The 23,679-nt window shown below is 39.4% G+C and overlaps 1 protein-coding gene across 2 annotated transcripts in view; it reads right to left on the bottom strand.

The window, feature by feature from the left end:
- The window catches only part of APAF1 (apoptotic peptidase activating factor 1), a 49,690-nt gene that overhangs the window by 16,555 nt on the left and 9,456 nt on the right, over window positions 1–23,679 (bottom strand). Inside the window, exons 4-15 of one of the 2 annotated variants that reach the window (XM_038756288.1) lie at window positions 21,526–21,709; window positions 19,088–19,200; window positions 16,817–16,948; window positions 14,926–15,164; window positions 13,014–13,181; window positions 11,715–11,846; window positions 7,643–7,756; window positions 6,788–6,972; window positions 5,056–5,182; window positions 2,666–2,791; window positions 2,378–2,509; window positions 130–255 (exon numbers count right to left, since the gene is read on the bottom strand). In XM_038756288.1, the coding sequence (XP_038612216.1) occupies window positions 130–255; window positions 2,378–2,509; window positions 2,666–2,791; window positions 5,056–5,182; window positions 6,788–6,972; window positions 7,643–7,756; window positions 11,715–11,846; window positions 13,014–13,181; window positions 14,926–15,164; window positions 16,817–16,948; window positions 19,088–19,200; window positions 21,526–21,709 (1,778 nt within the window). Of the gene's footprint in view, window positions 1–129; window positions 256–2,377; window positions 2,510–2,665; window positions 2,792–5,055; window positions 5,183–6,787; window positions 6,973–7,642; window positions 7,757–11,714; window positions 11,847–13,013; window positions 13,182–14,925; window positions 15,165–16,816; window positions 16,949–19,087; window positions 19,201–21,525; window positions 21,710–23,679 lie in introns of those variants that run through there. The other variant, XM_038756289.1, reaches the window with a different exon arrangement.

The raw sequence follows: 23,679 nt of genomic DNA, 5'->3' as shown, positions 1-23,679 counted from the left end.
CATGCTCTTGAGCAGGACTTTACAAAAGATAGGCGGAATCACAACAGATTAGTGTAGAGAAATAAACCAATGATAATTTTATTGAAAATATTTATCAAGCTGCTATTTTAAGAAAATAGAAAAGTATACCTTTAATGTACCATCTGCTGAACAGCTAGCCAAATACTTATCATCTGGGGAAAACCTGCAGTGGTTGACTGAATTTGAATGACCAAACATTGTATTTCGACATCCTTTTTGGTTCAAATCCCAGAGCTTCATTAGAGGAAAAAAAAGAAAAATAAATAACCACTAAAGGTAAGGGGAAAAGATAATTAAGAATTCTCACCTAACTCCTTGATCACTAAGTGCCCAATTTATATTTCAGAGCAGAATAAAGGTCCTGAAATCGTAAAATAGGAGAGGAACCCCAGGCCAGGAGAATGGGACGTGAATGGCAGTTCAATCCAGGGAGTGTCCAATTGATGGACTGGCCAAATATGATACTCCAAAAGAATAATTTAGAAAGGCCATTCCCTTGTTTCTGAATTCAGATTTTAATACTGTGAAATTTAAGAAATTAGTGTGTTACCCACACATTTTCTCCCAAGTCTAAATACTTGGAATGAAGACAAAGAAATGGTAAAACAGACAGGAGGAACACCAACAGGTTTATTACAATTGCACTGATCTCATTTTAGTCACTCCTATTAAAGTAAGGCTGGTTGTAACCTCCTTGAGGGCAGGGCTGTGTCTTTTACTTATATTACGTGATCCCAAGCATCCATCTCAGGGCTCTACACCTTGTAAAAGTAAAATAAATGCACTTGATCATTATTGATGAAGCGGCTTATTGACAGAAGAAATATTAACTAGAAATACACGATGCTTTACGTGCACTGCATGGTGCTAAGACGACAGCGGCTGCCCAGCTGTTCTTATGACCACCTATGGTTATCGGGATGATCCTAGGACCAAACCCTGGAAATCTGCTGCACTTGGCTCCCCTAGCCTGGGAACGTTCTAGATTTTATTTGGTAACTAGCATGAGACTTAATGCCGACGGGCAAGAAAAGACTGGAAAGGACAGAATTCCAGTAGGGACAAAGGCAAGGCAGGGAGGTCTAGAATCAGAGCTCAAAGCTGTGTACGGAGAAGGCACGATCCCTGTAGATCCCTGGATCATGGTGTCATGGCTTTCACAATTAATCCTCTGTTGTGGTGGGGTGCTCAATAGCTGAAGAGCATCAAAAGTGTGAGAAGCATCATTGCTTAGTGGAAAGAGCACGGGCTTGGGAGTCAGGACGTGGGTTCTAGTCCCAGCTCCGCCGTTTGTCTGCTGTGTGACCTTGGGAAAGCCACAACTTCTCTATGCCTCAGTTACCTCATTTGTAAAATGCGGGTGAAGACTGTGAGCCCCACGTGGGACAACCTGATTACCTTGTATCTACCCCAGCCTTGGCACATAGTAAGTGTCTAACAAATACTATTATTATTATTATATATTATTAAAAGTTATAAGAAAAGTTACAATTTTTAATTAATAAGATTTTAGCTTACAGTAGCATATTCTACAAGACTTTTAAAATGAAGACTTACTCCTAATGAAAAACAAAGGAAATCTTCATAGTTTTCTGCTTTGGTTTTTCCCACATCTGAGATTCTCCCTGTGCCTGGCTTTAAACAGAATACTTAAGCACTGGGCCTCCAAACCCTCTTGTTAACTGTGGCCACATTTAGCTGCTTCATCTTCCTCAATCCTAATGGATAATTTTGGATTCAAAATCTTAAACAAGGGATTCTAAAAGATTATGTTTTTCTAACATTCCTCCTGGCAAGTCTAATACATGTACAACTTGATCAACTAGTTTCACAGAATTAGGGTACAGATTCAGTATGTTACTGAATCTATATGAATTTAAAACAATACCAGGATAAACAGTTATTTGTGCATCTACTGGGTGCTGAACACTATCCTAGACACCAATAAGCTGCTTCATCAATAAATGTCAGGTTCGTTTGTTGAACTCTTATAAGGTCCAGGGCTCTGATATAAGTACTGGGGATCGTACAAAAGGAGTAAAAGACATCCATGCCCTCAAGGAGTTTAACAATCTAAGAGCTGACCTGCCTTTAACAGGATTGACTAAAATGAGATCAATGCAGATATGTTTCTGAGGGTGATAAACATAAACCAAAGCTTGTACAATTGTTAAAAATCTAAGAACAGATATGTACAGAAAATCGATAACTAATACACATTTGAATGTGTAAAAAGAGTACTCTGGTGCCTGAGGGGTTGGCAAAAGGGGAAAGATATCAAATGGGGACTATGAAAAAGAACTTTATTATACACCGTTAAATCGGCCTACAAAAATTTCTTACCACTCATACTTACTTTGAGGAACTGGTCATTGGAACAGGTGGCTAACAAAGGGGGATTGGTTGTGTTGGAGAATTGGCAGAAGTTGACCTGCTCTGTATGTTCCTCGTAAGTATGAATTAGTTTCCCCGTCTGCGAATTCCAAACCTTAATAGAACAGACAAAATGCACCAAGTCAGAGAGTTAAGAAGCCATGATATTTCATCCCAGTTCCTTGTACCAGCCACTACTACTGAATAGAAGAGAACCCACAAAATTAAAACTGTGGACATTTATAGTTTCAGGAGTTCAACATTTGCCTACCTTCACTTTTTTATCGGTTGAACAGGTTGCTACAAATTTGTCATCTGGAGAGAATGCACAACAAAGCACTTCATCTTCATGAGCCTTGATTTCCAGAAGTTTCTCGCCAGTTTCAGCTTTAAATACCTGTGCAAGCAACAACAAAATATTCTTAACTGTTCCTGTATTTAACAGGAGAAATCATGAGAACACCAATAGCCTTTCAATGATTGTCAGTGAGGCTCTGGTGATATTTTCATGCTATGTATGTTTCAATATAGAATCTCAGAGATGAGAGAGACCTTGATGATCCTATAGTCGAGGCAAATGAATACTTAAACCACCAAGGCATTCACAAATGAGACACAGTTGCCTGATTATCTTTCATAATTCTTCCCTCCATTACTCCTGTTAACTGTCCTTCTTGCTTCGAAGTTCCTGACAATTAATTATCTCCTTGTATTTAAATCCCTTTAAGTTTTTTCACTTCTTTCTTCAGGTCTCTAAAATATGTTCTTTATTAGAAATAATGCAATCATTTTTCTAGAATAAATAATTATAATGATGTGTCTCACATAGCATCATACAATATTCTAAATATTCATTTAGAATAAAAATCATTTTATTACAGTAGTATCACATATAATAATGCAGATCATAAGTGCCTCACATAGCATGATTGGCTAGTGAATAAAAATCAACTTCACAAAGGTCTTCAAATAGTAAATGGGATTATTTATAATTATAATAATAATGGCATTAAGTGCTTGCTATGTGCAAAACACTGTTCTAAGTGCTGAGCACTGTTCTAAGCGCTGTTATAGAATCTTAGTTTTGTGAAAATCTGGAAAATATCCTCCATTATCAACAATTTTATAAAAATCCACCTCCAGTATAGAACACTGAGAAAACGCAGTAGTACTGAAATACTGCTTTTCGTTTTCCCAAAGGTTACTGTGTTTTAGTTTTAGATCAAAGCAGCAGCACATGCTTTAGGTCTTCAGGCAGCTGTTTAGAAAAATAATTCCACAGAATCAATCCAGCAACGGCAGAGTTAATTTCACATAAGCACAAAAGCATATCACAGTAACTGAAACAATGCCAAATATACCAACAGGATAAAAATCCAATATATTTTCTCAACTGGATATCACAGTTTCACAACACCCAACAAACAATACTAGTCATGTTTGTCTTAATAGGCCTGGAGAGAAGCCTGGAAAGTCACATTTGTAATTTAGCAATTAGGGTCCAAGTTGCCAGTGTTCAAAGGAACAGAAGCTCTTTTGGGGGGGAAAAAAACAGCACACAAACAGCTCTGCCCTTACCTTTGGCAGCCTGGACTATTCTGCCCAGCTGGAAGCCTGGCTGGTGGGCTGCTGGCATTCCCTGAGGGTCAGTGGACTACCTCTAGGCAGACTGCTGGTAGATTTACAATCAATCACATCTCCCCTCACCTCCTATCCACTTAATGCACTCTCATGACCATATTTTCCCCATTTCATTAGCATCATTTGCTTTTAACTCATTGCTCCACTTCTGATGCTGCCGTTTTTAAGTAATTATTTGGTAATAGGCTCATCACAGTTCCAAGTTAATTTAAAAAAAAAAAAACACAGTGCCCGTCTAAATGGAGTTTCCAAACTAACAAAAAGATAATGGAGGGAGGCATACATTTTTATCAGGCAGGAAATATTGGGAAATGTGAAAAATATTTTATTTATCTTGCTATGCTTTTCTTTCACTTATTAATTCTCCCTAGCTGACTTGAGCCTGATAAATAGAATTAATACTGGGGATTTGAGCTATTTCCAGAAAATTTTGGATTTTACAAAGCACCGAAGAAAAATAGAGCGCATTGTGCTTCAGGTGGAAAGTTCAAAATAATATTTCAAACAGACCACATGGTCATAGTGGAAATAAAAATATCACCTGTCAAAAATGTCTTTGTACAACCCTATCATTCATTCAATCGTATTTACTGAGCGCTCACTGTGTGCAGAGCCCTGTACTAAGCACTTAGCAATATAAAAAAATTGACCGACATAATCATATACCCTTTAGAACAAGCTGATGTCAAGAAAAGGTAAATGATCACAATAGTGTTAATCTTAATTGATGAATGAATCATACAATCACATGGAAACCTGGAAGGACCTCAAAAGGTCATCATAAAGTCCAACTTCATCTTATAGGTAGGAGAGGCACTAGGCTTTTCACATGGTGCCTCTCATCCATTCTTAATGTTAGGAAAGAGTATTGTAAAAGCATATAATGGTAATGTAACCAAGAAATATGATTAAAATAGTAATTCCTCTGTGATTTCTAGTCACCCATTCTCTTGGCTTTTAGAATAAAATATGAACCGGACAATGTCTTAGCTTTTCCTCTCAGCCAGCTATTTGTTTTACCTGCATGGTTTTATCAGCTCCACAAGAAGCTATTCTCTGGCCATCCGCAGAGAAGCAGGCATGGTAAACAGCATCTGTATGTGGGCGGACAACCAAGCGGGAGAGGTTCTTGATGTTTTTTTTGTTTCTATATATATACACACACACACACATACAAGGGGAAAATGAATGCCAATCTAATAAATGGAAGTATGTTCTTATGATAATAACCATTTTAAGAATATTAACTCTCAAAATACAGTCAATATTTTACAGAAGCGTACATCTCTACTAAAGTTTTTCATAAATCTGAGCTATCAAAACATGGATAAAAGGAATAAAAATCTCAACTGTACAATCTGTTAATCTTCTTGTATAATGCTAGGTCCTATTAAGTATATTGCTAAAAGCATGAATGTCAACTGGTGGAAAAGCAAGCAAAATATATTTCAGCAAAAGCTGTTAGGCCATTTTGTTTTCTTAAGATCCCTTTATTCAAATATGACAGCAGAAGATGAGAACTTGCAAACCCTTAAAGAATTTGTTTAAGCTCCTCATCTTCTAAAAGTACTGATCTAATCCAAGAACTAAAATTTAGTTACTTTTTAAATAAAAGATGACTCAATGTGTACAAGCATTAAAATCAGAGCCCTTAATGTTTTTCTCTGTCTGGAATTCATAATAGAAAGAAAAAACTTAGTCACTTTCCATGTACCTCTAGCAACTGAACAGACAGTTCATATACTTTTTATACAGCTGAAATGGGTACACTTCAGGTATACAGATTGTTTTCTTTTGTAGACTGAAAGTAAGGAAATTATCTTTGTTGATGGGGGTAAATAAGTGCTAGAATATAACATTAATTTTGATAACTATAAAATTTCCTTCAAATTATGATTATAGTGTCTGGTGTACCTGTTATGTTTTTGTGTGTGCACACTTCAGTGTAATCATTTGACCCTCCATTAAAACTGTGCATTGAAACAACAGGTGGCAGTTACCACATCTTGACTGGTCACGTCCCACTTTCCCATGAGAATAGAAGCCAAAGGAAAATGCAAAGAAATGGGAAAGGTGACCGATCTAACTGCAACCCGTAAGAAACAAAGTAAAGAATCCATCTCTGGAGATCTAAAACATTGCTTTCAATGCTGGAAATTAAAGCAAATATCAAATATGGTTTCTCCTTTCTGTCGTTTCCAGAGAAGCACACAAACTAGTGGAAAAGGCATAGGATTGGGAGTCAGAAGACCCCTTAAATGAGGATAAAATACCTACTCTCCCTTCCACTGAGCCCCACATAGGACAGCATCACTAGATTGTATCTAACCCAGCACTTAATACCACACTTATTACTATTATTTAAAGAGCGGAGCCTCCTTCGGACATGAGAGAAATAGTTACATAGCAGGAAGCACCTAAACAGCAGGGTGTATTATTTTATGACAACAAATTGTCATTACCTACCTCCTCTTTCAGGCTATTTTTAATCAACAATTTATGTAAGCCCTTCTAGAAAAGAAAATTCTTAAACAACAAAGCATATGTATTTCAAAGGACCAGGAGATTTGTCTGCTGGTTAACCCTCAATGGCAACTCCCAAGGCAACACAACCTAACATGCAAATTATTTACTTCTGTAACATAGTCTTTTAATAGTTAGGAAACTTGGCAAAAATTGGAACCCTCCTAATATGAATTTGTTCAATGCATGAAAAACAACCACCCAACTCTAACTCCCTACCCCTACTTACATCCATTCCAGGTAAAGCATCCCTTTATCAACCTCTTGCTTGGCCTGTAATTTGGCATGTCGATACACTTCAGAAGTTTCAGGTTCACAGAGTCCTAGCTGTACAATGTTAGGAAATGGCTGCCTTCCTAGAAGATGTCCATTCAAAGACAAAAACTCCTGAAAATTCTCACAGACGGTGCAATCCTGTGTTTAAATTGACATCTCTTAGTACACAGCCAGATCTAAAATGACAGTTTTCAAAAAGGCTCCAAAATCTAATCATTTTAGACTTAAGTGAAATCTGCTGCCTCTGAATTAAAACAATTAACTATCAGCAAATATGGTGATACATATTATTCTTACTTTTAAAACATGCTTCAAATTTCCTTGTTGCAAGTACCCAAATTAAGTTCTACGCTACTGTTCCAACACATCTTTTGATCTGAAGTCCACTGGTTCTATTCCTCCCCCAGTCCAAAGAAATATAAAATAAAAAGGCAAGCAGAGGAAATGGTGAGAAGAAAAAAGATGTAGACGATCCCTACTATAATATATTATCAATGATCAATGGTTTATCTACATCTTAACTGTCAATCAGATGGATTACTTAACCCTAATCCTAAACAAAGACATAACCCTAGCTCATGCGTGCAATTTTTCAGGAATTAATTTGATCAATGATTAGACTTCTCTTGACAGTTGGGAGTTTTGGGGGGATGCAGGGCCAGAGAATTGGCAATATTCCATTCAGCGATAAAATCTGCTCAGAAAATATCAAGATTTCCTGCACTCTATTTCTTCCTATTACTGAACTAGTCCATATATCAGAATGAACTTTCCTTAGAGAGCCTAATTTTCTTTTGCACACCCATACCTTCTCATCCAATATATGCCTATATTCTGCAAACTCATGAATCAGATGAGCAGGTCCTACCAGCTCTGTTTTTGATTTAATCCAATCCAGGGAAAACATGAGAGCACAAAGTTCCTGGAGGAAAAAAAAGGAGAGCAGAGGGTTTTAAAGAGAGGAAACTGTTTTCTACCTTTCCGGCGTACACTACTGCTTTTAAAATGTTGGTGGTCCAACCTTAGTATTCCCATTTGGCAAATGAAAATTATAATCACTATATCAATCAATCGTATTTATTGAGCGCTTACTATGTGCAGAGCACTGTACTAAGCGCTTGGGAAGTACAAATTGGCAACACATAGAGACAGTCCCTACCCAACAGTGGGCTCACAGTCTAAAAGGGGGAGACAGAGAACAAAACCAAACATACTAACAAAATGAAATAAATAGAATAGATATGTACAAATAAAATAAATAAATAAATAGAGTAATAAATATGTACAAACATATATACATATGTACAGGTGCTGTGGGGAAGGGAAGGAGGTAAGATGGGGGGATGGAGAGGGGGACGAGGGGGAGAGGAAGGGAGGGGCTCAGTCTGGGAAGGCCTCCTGGAGGAGGTGAGCTCTCAGCAGAGCCTTGAAGGGAGGAAGAGAGCTAGCTTGGCGGATGGGCAGAGGGAGGGCATTCCAGGCCCGGGTGGGGGGGGACATCAAGACATAAAGACACATCAAGAGAAAATAATAGCTCTAAATGTGCAGTAAAAAATTAAATTTGGCCAATAACAAATATCAATTTTTTGAGAAAACCATGTTTTGTAGCCAGTTAGGAAATCTAGGATACAGTGGTACCTAGAAAATGATGATTCCCACACTATGAATTCAACAAAATTAATACAATGAAATTTTAAGAAATTAAATGAAAAAGTTAAATCCTAATTTACTAATCCCAATTTTGGAATGAGTCCCTTCCCTTCAATCAATCAGTGATATTTACTGAGCACTTACTATGTTGGCGCACACTAAGTGCTTAGGGAAGTACAATACAACAGAGTTGGTAGACACAATCCCTGCCCACAAGGATCTTACTGTCTAGGAGAGACAGACATTAAAATAAATTACAGATAGGGGAAATGGCAGTGTAAGGTTACATACATAAATGCTGAGGGTGGGAAGAAGCAGTATGGTCTAGTGGGAAGTGTATGGTCCTGGAGTCAAAAAACCTGGTTTCTAATCTCAGCTCTCCCACTTACCTGCAGTGTGACCTTGGGTAATACATTTAACGTCTTTATGCCTCAATTTTCTTTTTTGTAAATTGGGGATTCAATACCTGTTCTCCCTTCCTCACATTATGAGTACCACTGTGTTGGACTGTGTCCAACCTGATAATCCTGTATTTACCACATTGCTTAGCATGTAGTAAACACTTAAATATCACAAATAAAGTTAATATCAAGGGCTTAAGGGATATATACCCAATTGCATAGGGACTTCACCAGGGCAGACCCTCCTACTTGAATTTATCAATCAACAATATTTCTTTAGTGCTTACAGTGTGCAGAGCTCTATTCTAAGTGGTTGGGAGAGTACAATAGGGTAAGTAGATACAATCCCTGTCCTCAAGGTGCTTTTATATATAACAAACAATACAAAAAGAGCCCTAAGGTGTTCTAATGATGCATTACAGCACACCAATGTAACTAAAAGGAAAATATTAATCACGTGTATCACCAAGAAAGAATCTGGAAATCAATTTGCCTGTGATGGTTTAGAAGTAGACTTGCTGCAAAAAATAATGTGCTCACTTCCAAATTTTTCTTCTGGCCCTAAAACTCTACTTTTTTTTTATGTTTTCCTGAACACTGACAAATATTGGCCCTTTAAAAATCCAATTCTGAAGTTTTAGTGTAACATAATTAGAACAGTTGCATTTACAATTTGAGAATATAAGGCATTCATCAGTGATATTTACTGAGTGCTTACTGAGGAAAAAGCACTATACTGAACAAGAATTTTTTTGTAGAAAATTCCAAGCTTCTCCTGACTGTTTTTAATAAATAGAAAGATTAGATTGATGCCTCCACAGAGAATCCAGGAAAGTTACCTACGTTCCACTCTACAATCTAGAAATATACAAAACACCGTTTGCTGATATACCCAAGATTGGTACAGCCCCACTGTTGGGTAGGGACTGTCTCTATATGTTGCCAATTTGTACTTCCCAAGCGCCTAGTATAGTGCTCTGCACATAGTAAGCGCTCAATAAATACGATTGATGATGATGATGATGTTATTTTCAAACACTGAGGGAAAAGCAATCTCCTCTTCAGTTCCTCCTCCCTTTGTACTAGCCTGTTCCCTTTCCTCTCCTGTTCTAATCAGCTTTCAACTGATTAGACCCCTCCAGACCCCTGATCTGGCCCTTCCAGACCTCTAATCTGGCTATTCCCCTAAGAGTCTCCTCATGACAGCTTTCCATACATATTTTTAACCAGTAATGTGCGCAATGCCCCAGTCAAGTCACAGATTGGCAGCAAAAGGCCAATCAGTCAATCATCTTTATTGAGCGGTTCCTGGGGCTGCGCTTAGGAGAGTACAATATAACAGTCACATCCCCTGCCCACAATGAGCTTGCCCTCTAGAAGGGGAGACAGACATTAATATAAATTGCAGATATGTACATAAAAAGAAAATTCTGTCTCAATGCCGGGGTTCCAGCCCCACTTCCTTGCTCCAAGCCACACAGAGTTGGTTTGGTTTGGCCCAACTGCCTCCTCCTCACCACTAAGTCCTCCAGCTCTGACCTCTACCATCCCCAGACACAAGCACCCAGGCTCCATGCTCTCAGCAACTGTCCTCTTCCCCCAGCCCCTGTGGCTGCTCCAGGCCACCCAGTCCCCAAAAAGCTTTAGTCCCAAGTACAGGGACTGACATCTCTATTCCCCTTTCTCCTCTTCTCTCACCCCCATGGCAGATGCAAGTGGCTGAGATTGATACGGTCCCTGAGCTCCATGGTAACAGCGCTGGCTGCTCTGCTGCAACTGACAACAGAGGCAAGAGCTAGGCACTATTTGCCAGGAAACTAGAGGAGATATGCAGTGGGGAAGAGGGTACAGGGGAGCCAGTTAAGGGAAGACCTAGCCAGAGTGGTATGAGGGAGGCAGCAAGATCAATCTGAGGGGAGACAAAGAGGCAGGACTGAGACAGAGCCAACCACTGGGAGGGTTTCAGTCGAGATCCCTATAACATTTTCCTGTGGGATGCATCACTGTCACTGGTTTGAAAAAAAAAAATAATACAAGAGGGGAAGGTGCTGAAAGGTTCTGGGAAGACACAGATGGAAAAGCTGAGTCTGGGGTGCAGAGGAGTCAGAAAAGTCCCTAAGAATAGTAGAGGGGAAAGGATGAGGGAAGGAGGTGGAGGAGAGGTATCTACAGTGTAATTTTTATTTACCTGCAGAACTCGGTTATTTAAGGGCTGGATCTGGAACAGAACAAAACTATATGCATTTTGCCTTACTTGGCAAAGAGTATTTTTCCACCCTTCACACTGGTGCCCTTTGACTTTAGTCCATATGGGGTACATGTTTATGATCTAGCAAAAGACTCTCCCTAAGGTGAATCTTCAGTAAATATTTCTGGGCAAGTGAACATTAGCTACACTTTGGTTCTTGAACTGCAGGTGGTTCTCTATTGGGAAACTAAAGCAGTTCCACAAAATTTGTCTTCCCATACCACCCAATGATCGGCTAGAAAAATATGTATGATAGTAGGGAACAAAAAAAAGGGGGGGGGGGGGGAGTGTACATTTTTCTACCCCATCTTCTCAATATTTAATATGAAACAGAGTGACCACAATGGAAAACACACACACACACACAAATCTCTTTCTACTGGTGAGAAGGGAATACATTGCCCATTGTGGAAATGTGTTATCTCAGGTGACTTGAGTACCATTCAGAACCGTATCACCCACAAAGAAGCAGAAATGCTTCTCAATGATCTATGACAAATGGAATCTAATGTGATAAAAAAAAATACAAACACTGGACATATTGAAAATGGAAACCATGATGCAGGTCAAACTGAACTTACTTTATGCATATTGGCACTTGCCATATGATAGGCCAGAAAGTTGTACCAGTACATACAGTCGTCCTGATCTGGAGAAAGGGTACGTAATTGGTAATGTTTCTGATATTGATTGACTATCTTTTTATGCAGCTCCTATAAGTAAAACAAAAATGTTTCAGTGGATGAATAGCATATCATATTCTCCTCCAACAAATTTCAAGTAGTTTCTCTTTACAAAAGCATTGGGCTTAAAGGAAATTCTGTGTGAGCAGAATTATCATTCTTCTCAATGAACCAAACAAGAATCTGAAATGGTGCATAGGGAAAATTAATCTGGTCAGGAATTTGTTCCAACAGTGTACAAAGTCAGGCAGGCATAAGTGAACACAACTTGAAGTAAAAGGTATCTATACAACTTACGATTCACTGCACTGAAAATATATTTCAGGCTATACAGTCTCACTGGTATTAATGACAGTGTTACTTTAAAAATGCAAAGTACAGTGTTAAATTTTATATTTGAGTTTTTCATTACAATTAATTGCGAGCATTAGCCGTAACTGCCCCCCAACTCTACCTGACATTCACTTCTTCTCTTTTATCCTTCTCATCCAACTCCCATGAGATCCACCTGCTTTGAAAAAAAATCTAGCCCCCTCATCCTGTGCCTCTGCTCCCAACCTTGTCATCTTTTAAAAACACTTTCCCTGAATGCCATCTTCCACTATTCACTCTGATGGCTCCTTCTCCTCTGCCTTCAATCAATCAATCAACAAATCATATTTTTGAGTGCTTACTGTATGTACTCTATATGCCTGCTACTATATAAGCCACTATACATCAACACCTGGAATTCCAAATGCAGTTCTGGAAGTCACACCCTCAAGTGAGCATAAGCGATCCGAGAGAGGACATGATGGAAGTCTACAAAATCGTGTTGAATTGGGCAGTGTGACCACAGAATTAACTTTCACCAAATCCCAAACCACTTGGACACAGCTGATGTGTGAGGGTAATATGCTCACGACAAAAGAAAATATCATTTAAGGAATTCATTTTCTCAGGAACTTGTGTGGGCAGAAAAGGTTCCAAAAGGATTTATAAAAATTAATGGGTAATAATGTCACTGATAACAAACAACCTGAATCCAGCAACCCCTGAGGGTCAGGTCTGAAAGCCAATGCCTACTGGAATAATTGGGCTAACCTTATAGGTGTGAAGAAAGACAGACTGGACTGAGGCCTAAACACTGAGAACCATCACAGCAGCTCTAGCCCAAAGACAAAACCGCTTGAAAAATATTCCCTGAAATTCAAGTACCTGAAGTTGACTGCGATTCTTTTCTGTAAGAAAGTCAACTTGAAGATCATGTAAATAATAATGAAATGACTTTCCATTACGATCACAAAACAGGAGAGATTTATTGACAAATTCTTGTAGTATGTCTTCAACTTCTTCAGTCTCCATGTCCCAAAGAATGCATATCACCTGAAAAGTATTTTAAGCACTTAAATGAAAGAGACTGAACATAAAGGGAACTGCAAAGTCTTCAAGGAGCAAAACATGACCACGTGCGTAAAATACCCTGAACTGCTATGTTTCTGCAGACATGCTCATTTGCAACTGCAAACAGGGATGGGGACTCATACATTGAAAAATACCATAATTTGCCCGGATTACCTTAGCTTTTTGGGGGAGCATTTAAAGATGGTTTATTTTGGTGAAGAAGTTGCCCTTAATCTTCCTAGCAATCTCTATTTTCGGCATGACCACCTAAAAGAGTCTTCGATAGCTGAAGCTGGCTTTCAGGTTTGAATGCTTGTCTAACTCCACAGACAGACATATGGTAACTCCTATGAAATTATCTTAGTCTGGTATGTGGTATTAAATCAGGCAAAAAGAAGCTGGGATCAGACGGTTTTCACATTAACTCTACCTTGACACCTTTGCCTAAGGGTGATGCATTTCCCACTCTTTAAATTAATAGAACAAAGGCTCCCTTGGAGGGATTCGTCCCCCTCTCCATCCCCCCATCTTACCTCCTTCCCTTCCCCACAGCACCTGTATATATGTATATATGGTTGTACATATTTATTACTCTATTTATTTACTTATTTATTTATTTATTTTACTTGTACATTTCTATCCTATTTATTTTATTTTGTTGGTATGTTTGGTTCTGTTCTCTGTCTCCCCCTTTTAGACTGTGAGCCCACTGTTGGGTAGGGACTGTCTCTATGTGTTGCCAATTTGTACTTCCCAAGCGCTTAGTACAGTGCTCTGCACATAGTAAGCACTCAATAAATACGATTGATTGATTGATTGATTGGTTTTCTCAGCTAGCTTCCTGGAGTACCTGCAGCAGCCCCACCCAGCAGGATAAGAGAATAGGGCTTGGGAGGAAGTGGAAAATCCTGTATGCAGTGAGTCTATCAGGCAGGCTCTGAGGTAGGACTACTGTTTTGTGCCTCCAGAAACCATCCCTATACATGTTTGTTTGCCTCTGGGGAGCTTTAGATCAGAAATGATTCTCTCCCCTGAGAATATCTTTAAGAAAAAACAAAAAACCCCACTCATTCCATGCACGCTGGCTCAAACTGTATGACCAGAACTGCTGTCCTCACTGTCACACAAAGCAGTAACAGTTTTGGTCTCTTCTGCTCAACAGACAAAATAAATCAAAGATCATAGGAAGCTGTTTCCTTCATAGTGTTTGGCCTTGCTCGTACTTTCTTGGAGGCTAAACTGGAACAGAAGGACCAAGAAATATGCCTTTGCCCCTGCACTCATTCATTCAGTCGTATTTATTGAGTGCTTACTGTGTGCACAACACTGTACTAAGCGCTTGGGAAGTACAAGTCGGCAACATATAGAGACGGTCCCTAACCAACAACGGGCTCAGAGTCTAGAAGGAGGTGACAGACAACAAAACAAAACGTGTAGACAGGCGTCAAAACCGTCAGAATAAACAGAATTGTAGCTATATGCACATCATTAACAAAACAAATAGAATAGTAAATATGTACAAGTAAAATAAATGGAGTAATAAATCTGCACAAATAGAATACAAGTGCTGTGGGGAGGAGAAGGAGGTAGGGCAGGGGGTGATGGAGAGGAGGAGGAGAGAAAAAGGGGGGCTCAGTCCGGGAAAAAGGGGGCTCACTCCATCCCAATTCTTGGTTCTGAGTCATTCTCACCTGTAGTTCAGGTGATAGTGTAATTTGGCTATTACCTTGGTGGGTATTTTAACATCCTTTTGCAGGATCGAAAGATCTTTGTAATAGTCTTTGAATTCTTCTGTAAGCATTTCAACACTTATTGACATGGCTTCATCCAAGGCTTCATAATCATAAGATGATGATTTCCTTATTCTTTTAAACTGCTTATTCTGAAGCTGTCTGAGGTAGTACTCCCAGCGATTGGGAAAATCACGTAATAATGCTCCAATTAAAGATACTACAAGAGGTGAACCTATAATACACAAATCACCGCAAACATCAATATTCTGAAAAGCAAACATCGTCAAAAAATTAGCTCATTAGAAATTTAGAAAAATTAGAAGTTTGTCAGTTCCCGTTATGTGATTGCAGAATTAGGGATTGTACTTACAACAATGTGCTTGCCTGAGTACAACACAATGCAAAAGAAATGGTTGGGCACATGCACAAGATGTCAGCTATGGCCTGAGTACAAAAACAAAATTTTTCTTTAAAATGAGGTGCTTAGAGAACACACCTCCAGTGTTATGGGACAACCAGCTGAATATAGAAACAAGCTCTTGGACACAGTTGGGAGATGATTTAATTTTTAAAATATGATTTGGTCATTACTTCTTACAAGTCATTCAATGGAACACCAATATCCTGAGGATATAAAGTTATATTCATTACACACACAAATGCATTGAAAAAGCTGTCTCTTGCCTCTTTTGCCTCACTGAAATAATGCAGATGTGGTTTACTTCCTTAATTCCTAAAACCTGGTGTTCGACTTGATGCTTGCCAGGCATATCGTAAGCCAAAGGTAAATTAATTGGGGGGTTAATTTGGGGAAAAGTTATAGAAGACAAAAATAAAGAACTAGTCTCCCATCCTTTCAGCAAGGCATTAAGTGGATAAATCCTGCAACAGTCAAGCTGAGTCTGGCCTAAAGCGATGAAAGAAAACTTGAGAAAAATGAAAGGAGACAATTTCCATTTTAAGAGGGGTGCTAAAAGGGCAATCAGAATGATAATATACCTTTGTGACTGGTATTAATCAATCAATGGTATTAAGTGCTTTTTGTGCCGAGCACTGAACTAAGCATATGGAGACATACAATATAGTAAAGTTGGTAGACGGGATCCCTGCCAGAGCTTACAGACTAAAGGGAGAGACAACCATTAAAATAAATTAAATTACAGATGGACATGTATATAAGTGACGTAGGACTGAGGGAGAGGTGAATATCAAGGTACTTAAGGGGTACAGACCCAAATGAAAAAGTGACACAAAAGGATGGACTTAGGCAGGGAGATAAGGGCTTGGTTCACAGAAGGTCTCAGAGGAGATATGATTTTAGTAAGCCTTTGGAGGTGGGGAAGTGCTCTGTCAAACATAAAGGGAGAGGGAGCTTCAGGCCAGAGGAGGACATGGGCAAATGTCGTTGGCAAGAATGACGAAACTGAATAGACTGGTGTTAGAAGAATGAAATGCGTGAGCTGGGTTACAATCCAAAATCAATGAGGCAAATCACTCCTGGCCTCGCTGATCTGGACCCTGCTGACTCAACACGAGTCAATTCCTCTGCTCCAAGAAACTGCTAGTCAAGTTGGGAATTTTTCTTCCCACCCTTTGCTGGAGCTCTGGGATAGTTCAGTATTGAATCACCCCAGCAGGACAATATGTGCTGACAAGGGACAAGAGTGATGGGGAAAGATGACTTTAGAAGGGATTTATGTCTAGCAGGCATAAGAAACTTGGCAAAAAAAAAAAAAAAATTTAAATTATGAAAAACATGAAATTGAAAACAGTACTAACAGTACTAACCAAAAAGGCAATTACAGTACAATATAAAGTAGAAATGTTCTTACAAATTTAGAAAATTAAAATTAACTTTCCCCACAAATAATTGATATAATTTACCTTTACACTCCTGTACAATACCATGAGCTTGTTCTGGAAGGTCTGTCTTTTTCATATTAACAAAAAGCGACAAAATCTCAAGTCCTTTTTCCTTGCCCAAGCCACTCTCCACAGGGACAACATATTTTTGACCTACACAAAAGAAGAAAACAACAACTGCAATAAACATTTCAGGAACTTTGTATACAAGTCATTCTGAGAAATGTCATTCAAAATAATATTACAACTAGAGGAAAGTCTCCGCTGTAATTTTAGATGTGCACCTGACACAGACTAGCCTGGGGACCAAGTTACGCTGACCCAAAGTTGTTCTCGACTGATTTGGAACCAGCACTGAACTTGCCTCTCCTCTCAGGACCATTTTAGACCAAGGTTGGGGCACTGTTTCTTTAGATGGAATGACAAATCCCAACAGTCTAATGGGAAAAGCCTAAAAGTAAAGTTCAAATCTCTTGTTGATATCAACTGGGCCTGGGATTTGGAAAATATCAGCAATCAGCTTGGACTGAGAAAGGTGCATTGCGCTATTTTGGGCCTGGTCAAGGCTCTACCCCTGTCAGGAGAGAGTCACACAGAATGACATGTGTTTGTGCAATATTTGTAGTTATTCAAAATTATCCTGGAGTCCAAAATGAAAAAGGGTAGAAGAAATCAATGAGAATCAACCAGAGTCTACTAGGCTATAAGCTCTTTGTGGGCAGGAGACATGTCTACCAACTCTACTATACTGTATTCCCCCAGGGGCTTAATACAATCAATCAATCAATCAATCGTATTTATTGAGCGCTTACTGTGTGCAGAGCACCGTACTAAGCGCTTGGGAAGTACAAGTTGGCAACATATAGAGACAGTCCCTACCCAACAGTGGGCTCACCGTCTAGAAGGACTAAATATATAAATTTCTAAATACACATCTAAATGCACATCTAAATACAGGGCTCTGCACACACAGTAAGTGCTCAATAAACACCCTAGACTGATTAATTTTTTTATGGTAATTGTTAATTGCTTACTATGTGCTAAGCACTGTACTAAGCACTTGGGTAGATACAAATTAATCAGGTTGGAGACAGTCCCTGTCCCACATGAGGCTCACAGTCCTAATCCCCATTTTATAGATGCGAACTGAGGCGCAGATAAATTAAGTGACTTGTCCAAGATCACACAGCAAACAAGTGGAGAAGCCAGGATTAGAACCCAGGTACTTCTGACTCCCATGCCTGTGCCTGGATTAATTGATGGAACAGCAGTGCCAAAAGCTCACTAATTGTTAAATCACTATGAAATGAAGGTGATAATTAATAAGAAAAATAAATAAACATTTGCATGTACTCGCAAACTTAGCATGATGCTCTCACATCTAAGTGACAAAGTATTACTGGGCCTCTCTAAACCCTGAAGAATTACTGATTTAAATGGAACTGGAAAGGTGTCAGATATGGCTGCTTCAGTCATCTCCCAACTTCTGCGGGTCTTTTCATTACCCTATTACATCAAAGAGCTCTTCCCTTATTCCCCAACCGTGTCCCACCCAACAGTAAGAGCAGCACAATTCACATTAGACACCAAGGAAAAGCCCACTGTTGGGTAGGGACTGTCTCTATATGTTGCCAATTGGTACTTCCCAAGCGCTTAGTACAGTGCTCTGCACACAGTAAGCGCTCAATAAATACGATTGATGATGATGACGACTCCTCAGCAGTCTTTGTTGTGGAATCAGTCCCAACTGATCAGCAGTGTTTACTGAATGCTTACTGTGTCAGAGCTCTGTACTAAGCACTTGGGATAGCACAATACAATCAGACATGATCCCTACCCTCAAGGGACTTACATTCTAGCTGGAGGGGAGGGGGACAGATACTAAAATTTCAAATAAGAGAAAGCAATAAGATACAGATATATGTAAATAAGCATTTCAGGGGTGAGAGTACAAGTGCCTAGCTGATGCTGGCCAATAAACTCAAATGCAAGATCATTGTATAGCACTTTTCCATGGGATCAAAGGAATATCCATCCCAAGGCAAATAATTTAAACAGCAATTGAACAATTAAAAATCCCTGGTGAGAAGGGAAGAAGCATTCTTATTCTTACTTTATAAATGCACCCATAGGTTAAGAACTTTAATGATGTCTCACAGATCGAGACCAGAACTGAATTCTTCCTAATGCACAATTCTGCTCCAGAAACCATATTCCCCTTCCCTTGATATACTAGATGAAATTTATTCAGCGAAAATGTCAAAGTGAGGAAAAAAGAATAGTAATCCTTACCCATAACAGAGTCGGTCACACTCTTGTCTCTGCTTGTGAGAAGAACTTGACACTGATTATCAAAAGCTTTTAACACCCAGGAATCCCAAACATCATCCAGGATCAAGAGAGAACTAAATAAAGGGAAAGACTACAATGAATGACTGATGGTACTGCATAACTGCCCTTGAAAAGTCTAAAAGCAATAGTATTATTTCTGTAATCTGCAAAGGACAGTAGAGCAATCTGAGTTCTGATTCTATCAGGGTCCTTCCCTTCTAACCCTCTTTGCTTTACTTCCTTTCCTTGATCCTAAAGAGGGTAAAAAGGGAAATGAAATGTAAATAGGATGGTGCAATCCTGAGGTTTTAAAAAAATGAAATATCCAAAAGTCAGTATATCAAAAAACATAAGAGTTCCTACAAATTAACTTCAGCAACAGTGACTATTCCATCTAACTCTGTTCTTCTTAACTTCTATTATGAATAAGGAACTGTCGGTGCCACAATTCTGACACTTGCTATTTGCATAAATGCTCCCCTCCGCCCCAACATTGTTAGATAAGCGTGGCTCCTGCTTTTCCCTCAATCCAATGTCTTTTCCGATTCTGCACACTGTCAATTCCTGCACCTCAGGGAAGCAATTTGTGAAAGAACACACCTCATTGATACGGGGCAAAAGAAGACAGGATCACTTCCTGCCTAACCCATTTCATCAATTTTTTTATTTAATAAATAAACATTTACATATCTATTACATATCTATCTATTTACATGTACATATCTATTCTATTTATTTTATTTTGTTAGTATGTTTGGTTTTGTTCTCTGTCTCCCCCTTTTAGACTGTGAGCCCCATGTTGGGTAGGGATTGTCTCTATATGTTGCCAATTTGTACTTCCCAAGCGCTTAGTACAGTGCTCTGCACATACTAAGCGCTCAATAAATATGATTGATAATGATCAAAACCTGACAGGCAGCAACAATCCAAAGCTCTGCAATACAGTTAGGGGCTCAGCTGCCAACTTCTTCCCTTCCCTTGGTGGGGTCTGGAATGGAGCAAGGGGGAGAAGGCTGGAACCAACTTGCCATTTCTCTTGGAGCTCCCTTAGGATGAAATGAAGTGCAGTGCTGGCACTCAATATAAAATGGGTACCATTTTAGAAAGCCCCCACTGAGGGAGCCCAGCTCCCTCTCCATTCAGCAGAAGCACACAAGCCCCCAGCATTTTTGACCTAGAGGACTACAGTGGATTCTAAGGGATAGATAATAAAAAAAAAGGTAACCTATCACTACCATGGTGAGAGCTTTCCCCAACTCAGTCTTCTGCCCTCTACTTTCCAGCAAAAACCATAAGGGACTGTCTCTATATGTTGCCAATTTGTACTTCCCAAGTGCTTAGTACAGTGCTCTGCACATAGTTAGAGCTCAATACGATTGATGACGATAAGGGGGAACCCAAATCAAGGGAAACCCTCAATTTTAGAATCCAGTGCAGATACCCCTTCTACAACATGGTATCTGTATTCATGAAAATCCTCCTATTATCAAAATGTTATATTGTGTCAACCATTGATTCCACGGTAGATAAAGAAGATGGTTTAAAAACAGTGGAAAGAGTACACTGCTTCTGTCAATGGTGAAATTCAAAAAGGTAAGGAAGACTCAATAACCTTCTACATATTGAATTATTCTACACTGTCTGACCCCATATCAGTAGTCAGAGAACCTCGTGGAGAACAAGTAACCAATGAATTTAAGTGCTGGAATTGATCCCCTTTGCAATGCTAATGAATCAATGATCACGTTGCCCCAGTGTTCTGATGTTCTGTTTGAAACAAGCTTTAGAGCCACAGTTATAACCAGTTCACCGCCACATCATGGACAATACATTTCCATATTCTTCAAATGCAGTCCATCAAAACTGAGCTCTAAAATGTCACATTCCATCAGGAATGCCAGTGATAGTTATTGGTTTTTTTTGCTGGCAGCAGAAAGATGTCCCAACGAAAGCCATATTCTTTGGGAGCTACTCAGCCAAGAAGGAAGCCACCTCTGTTGTACCATATTCTTCCAAGCAATTAGAACAGTGCTCTGCACATAGTAAGCGCTCTAAATACTCCTTTGATGATGATGATGATGATGATGCAGGAAGGATATATTCCTTATGTCCCCATCTGCTAATCTCACTGGGGCCTTGAACACAATCATTCAAAACTAACTAGTTCCTCTGTCACTACAATTTTTTTTTATGGTATCTGTTAAACTATCTATGTGCCAGGCACTCTACTAAATGCTGGGATAGACACAAGCTAATCAGATTGGTCACAATCTATGTCCCACATGGGGCTCACAGTCTTAATCCCCAGAGCAGGCAAATGATGGACCAGGAATTAAAATCAGAATCCAAATCCTTCTGACTCCTAGGCACGTGCTCTATCCACTAGGCAACACTGCTACCTTGGGTATTTGCGCAGCATCAGAATACGAAGGCGATCTTTAGCCTCTTCGATGTTTAACGGTGGCCTCTGGGAGAAGCTGGAGTCTTGATCGAGTCGCATGCAAAGATTCTGAAGTTTCATGAGGAACCCTGCTTTATCTTGCTTTCCCACTGAAATCCAATGCACACCTCCTGGAAAGCAATCTGAACAAGACAAGGATCAGTGCTGTGATGACTGCTTTCTCAATGATACCACTCCATTTCTACCTAATTATCCGGTTACTGAATCTGGACTTTGAAGAATTCACCAAAACCACAGTAGTTTCAAGTATTATTAGTGAGATCTCTACACATGGGAATACAATTTTGCAGGAAATCAACTATGAATCTTAGCCATCATCATCATCATCATCAATCGCATTTATTGAGCGCTTACTATGTGCAGAGCACTGTACCAAGCGCTTGGGAAGTACAAATTGGCAACATTTAGAGACAGTCCCTACCCAACAGTGGGCTCACAGTCTAAAAGGGGAAGACAGAGAACAAAACCAAACATACTGACAAAATAAAATAAATAGAATAGATATGTACAAGTAAAATAAATAGAGTAATAAATATGTACAAACATATATAATGCCCCTAAATTGTATGAGCGTAAATATACCCATTATCTCTGCAGAGAATTGGAAAAAAAAACAAAAATAGTTTATGGAAATTGACAATGTTCACATAAATCTGTTAGGGAAAGGAACCAGGTATTACATAAGTGATCACTCACTACTAAGCATCTGGACAGAGGAATCCATTGTAGGGGTAAGATTCTGAATTCACTAGTCCTACAGCAAATCATTATCTGCAGAATCGGGGCGAAAGTTCCCAGTGAAGGTGACTGGAGGCTTAAAAGGCCATGAGACCCTACCCCCTTGACAAGAAACAGTAGCTGCCTTGGTGGACTTCCTTAAGTCAAAATTCCAGGTGACGATTAGAAGAAACAGTGGAATTAGGTCCTCCCCAGAAAAGCATTATGCCTTGATTCAATTCTGATTTATAGGTTTTTAAGTAACAAGGGCTGGAGAAAGGCTTCTCAAGGACCCTATTCATTCAATCGTATTTGTTGAGCGCTTACGGTGTGCAGAGCACTGTACTAAGCGCTTGGGAAGTACAATGGCCGTGGACCAAATGCTTGGGGCCACCCACCATCATAGGTCTAAGTCTCCCAAACGTGTCTAAGTCTCCCAAACTCCAAAGAAGTGGAGGGCGGATGATGGGGGATTGTGGCCTTCACAGAACTTCAAACACAAGGGATGATTTCTATGCACCGGACATAGGACTTCTCATGCTAGATTGGGCAATCTGAGTAGCACTGATTAGGTCCTCCAATGTTAAATTGTTCATTTTTTCAGTATTTGTAGTCCCCCTGCCCTACAGTTTGTGAAATCCTTATGGTCAAGAATTACTTCTATTCAACTTTTCTATGTGGGTTCCCTACCACTTTGCACAGCGCGACACACAGTGAAGGCATTCAACAAATGCTTTTGACTACGCTAACACCAAATACAAAAATTCCACAAAAGAAACCGATAAAACCACCACCCAAAAGGTTAATGTGCAATTAGTATTCACAGAGAAATCTTTAATGAGAAGAAACCCCCACCTTGAAAAACTTTTAAGAGATAAACATTTTCTCAGGACAATGACTATGGAATTTTCCCAGGGTTAAAATCTTTTTTTAAAAAAATGGGGGGGGGATTTCTTTTCAGCAAGTCCTGAAAAGAATTTGTGTCCCACATCCCAAATGCTACTAACATATGGTCACGGTAAAAAGAACCCACTGCTCCCAATGATTCATACAGCCTTGTGTTTGAAAATAGACACCTAAAGTAGTTTTCAAACTACTTCATATTTTCAAACATGTTTAGTTCCCCCAAAGCAATGGTAAAGTTCCTGACAAACCCCTCATGAAGGAAAAGCATGGCAGAGAAGCAATGTGGCCTAGTGGAAAGAGCACAGGCCTGGGACACTGAGGACTATGGTTCATTCATTCAATCATTCAATCATATTTATTGAGCGCTTACTATGTGCAGAGCACTGTACTAAGCGCTTGGGAAGTACAAGCTGGCAACAGAGACGGTCCCTACCCAACAGCGGGCTCACAGTCTAGAAGGGGGAGACAG

Source organism: Tachyglossus aculeatus, chromosome 14 (assembly GCF_015852505.1).
Source record: "Tachyglossus aculeatus isolate mTacAcu1 chromosome 14, mTacAcu1.pri, whole genome shotgun sequence".
NCBI lineage: Eukaryota > Metazoa > Chordata > Mammalia > Monotremata > Tachyglossidae > Tachyglossus > Tachyglossus aculeatus.
The sequence above is the reverse complement of the archived record's forward strand: the minus strand, read 5'-3'. Positions and strand labels throughout refer to the sequence as shown.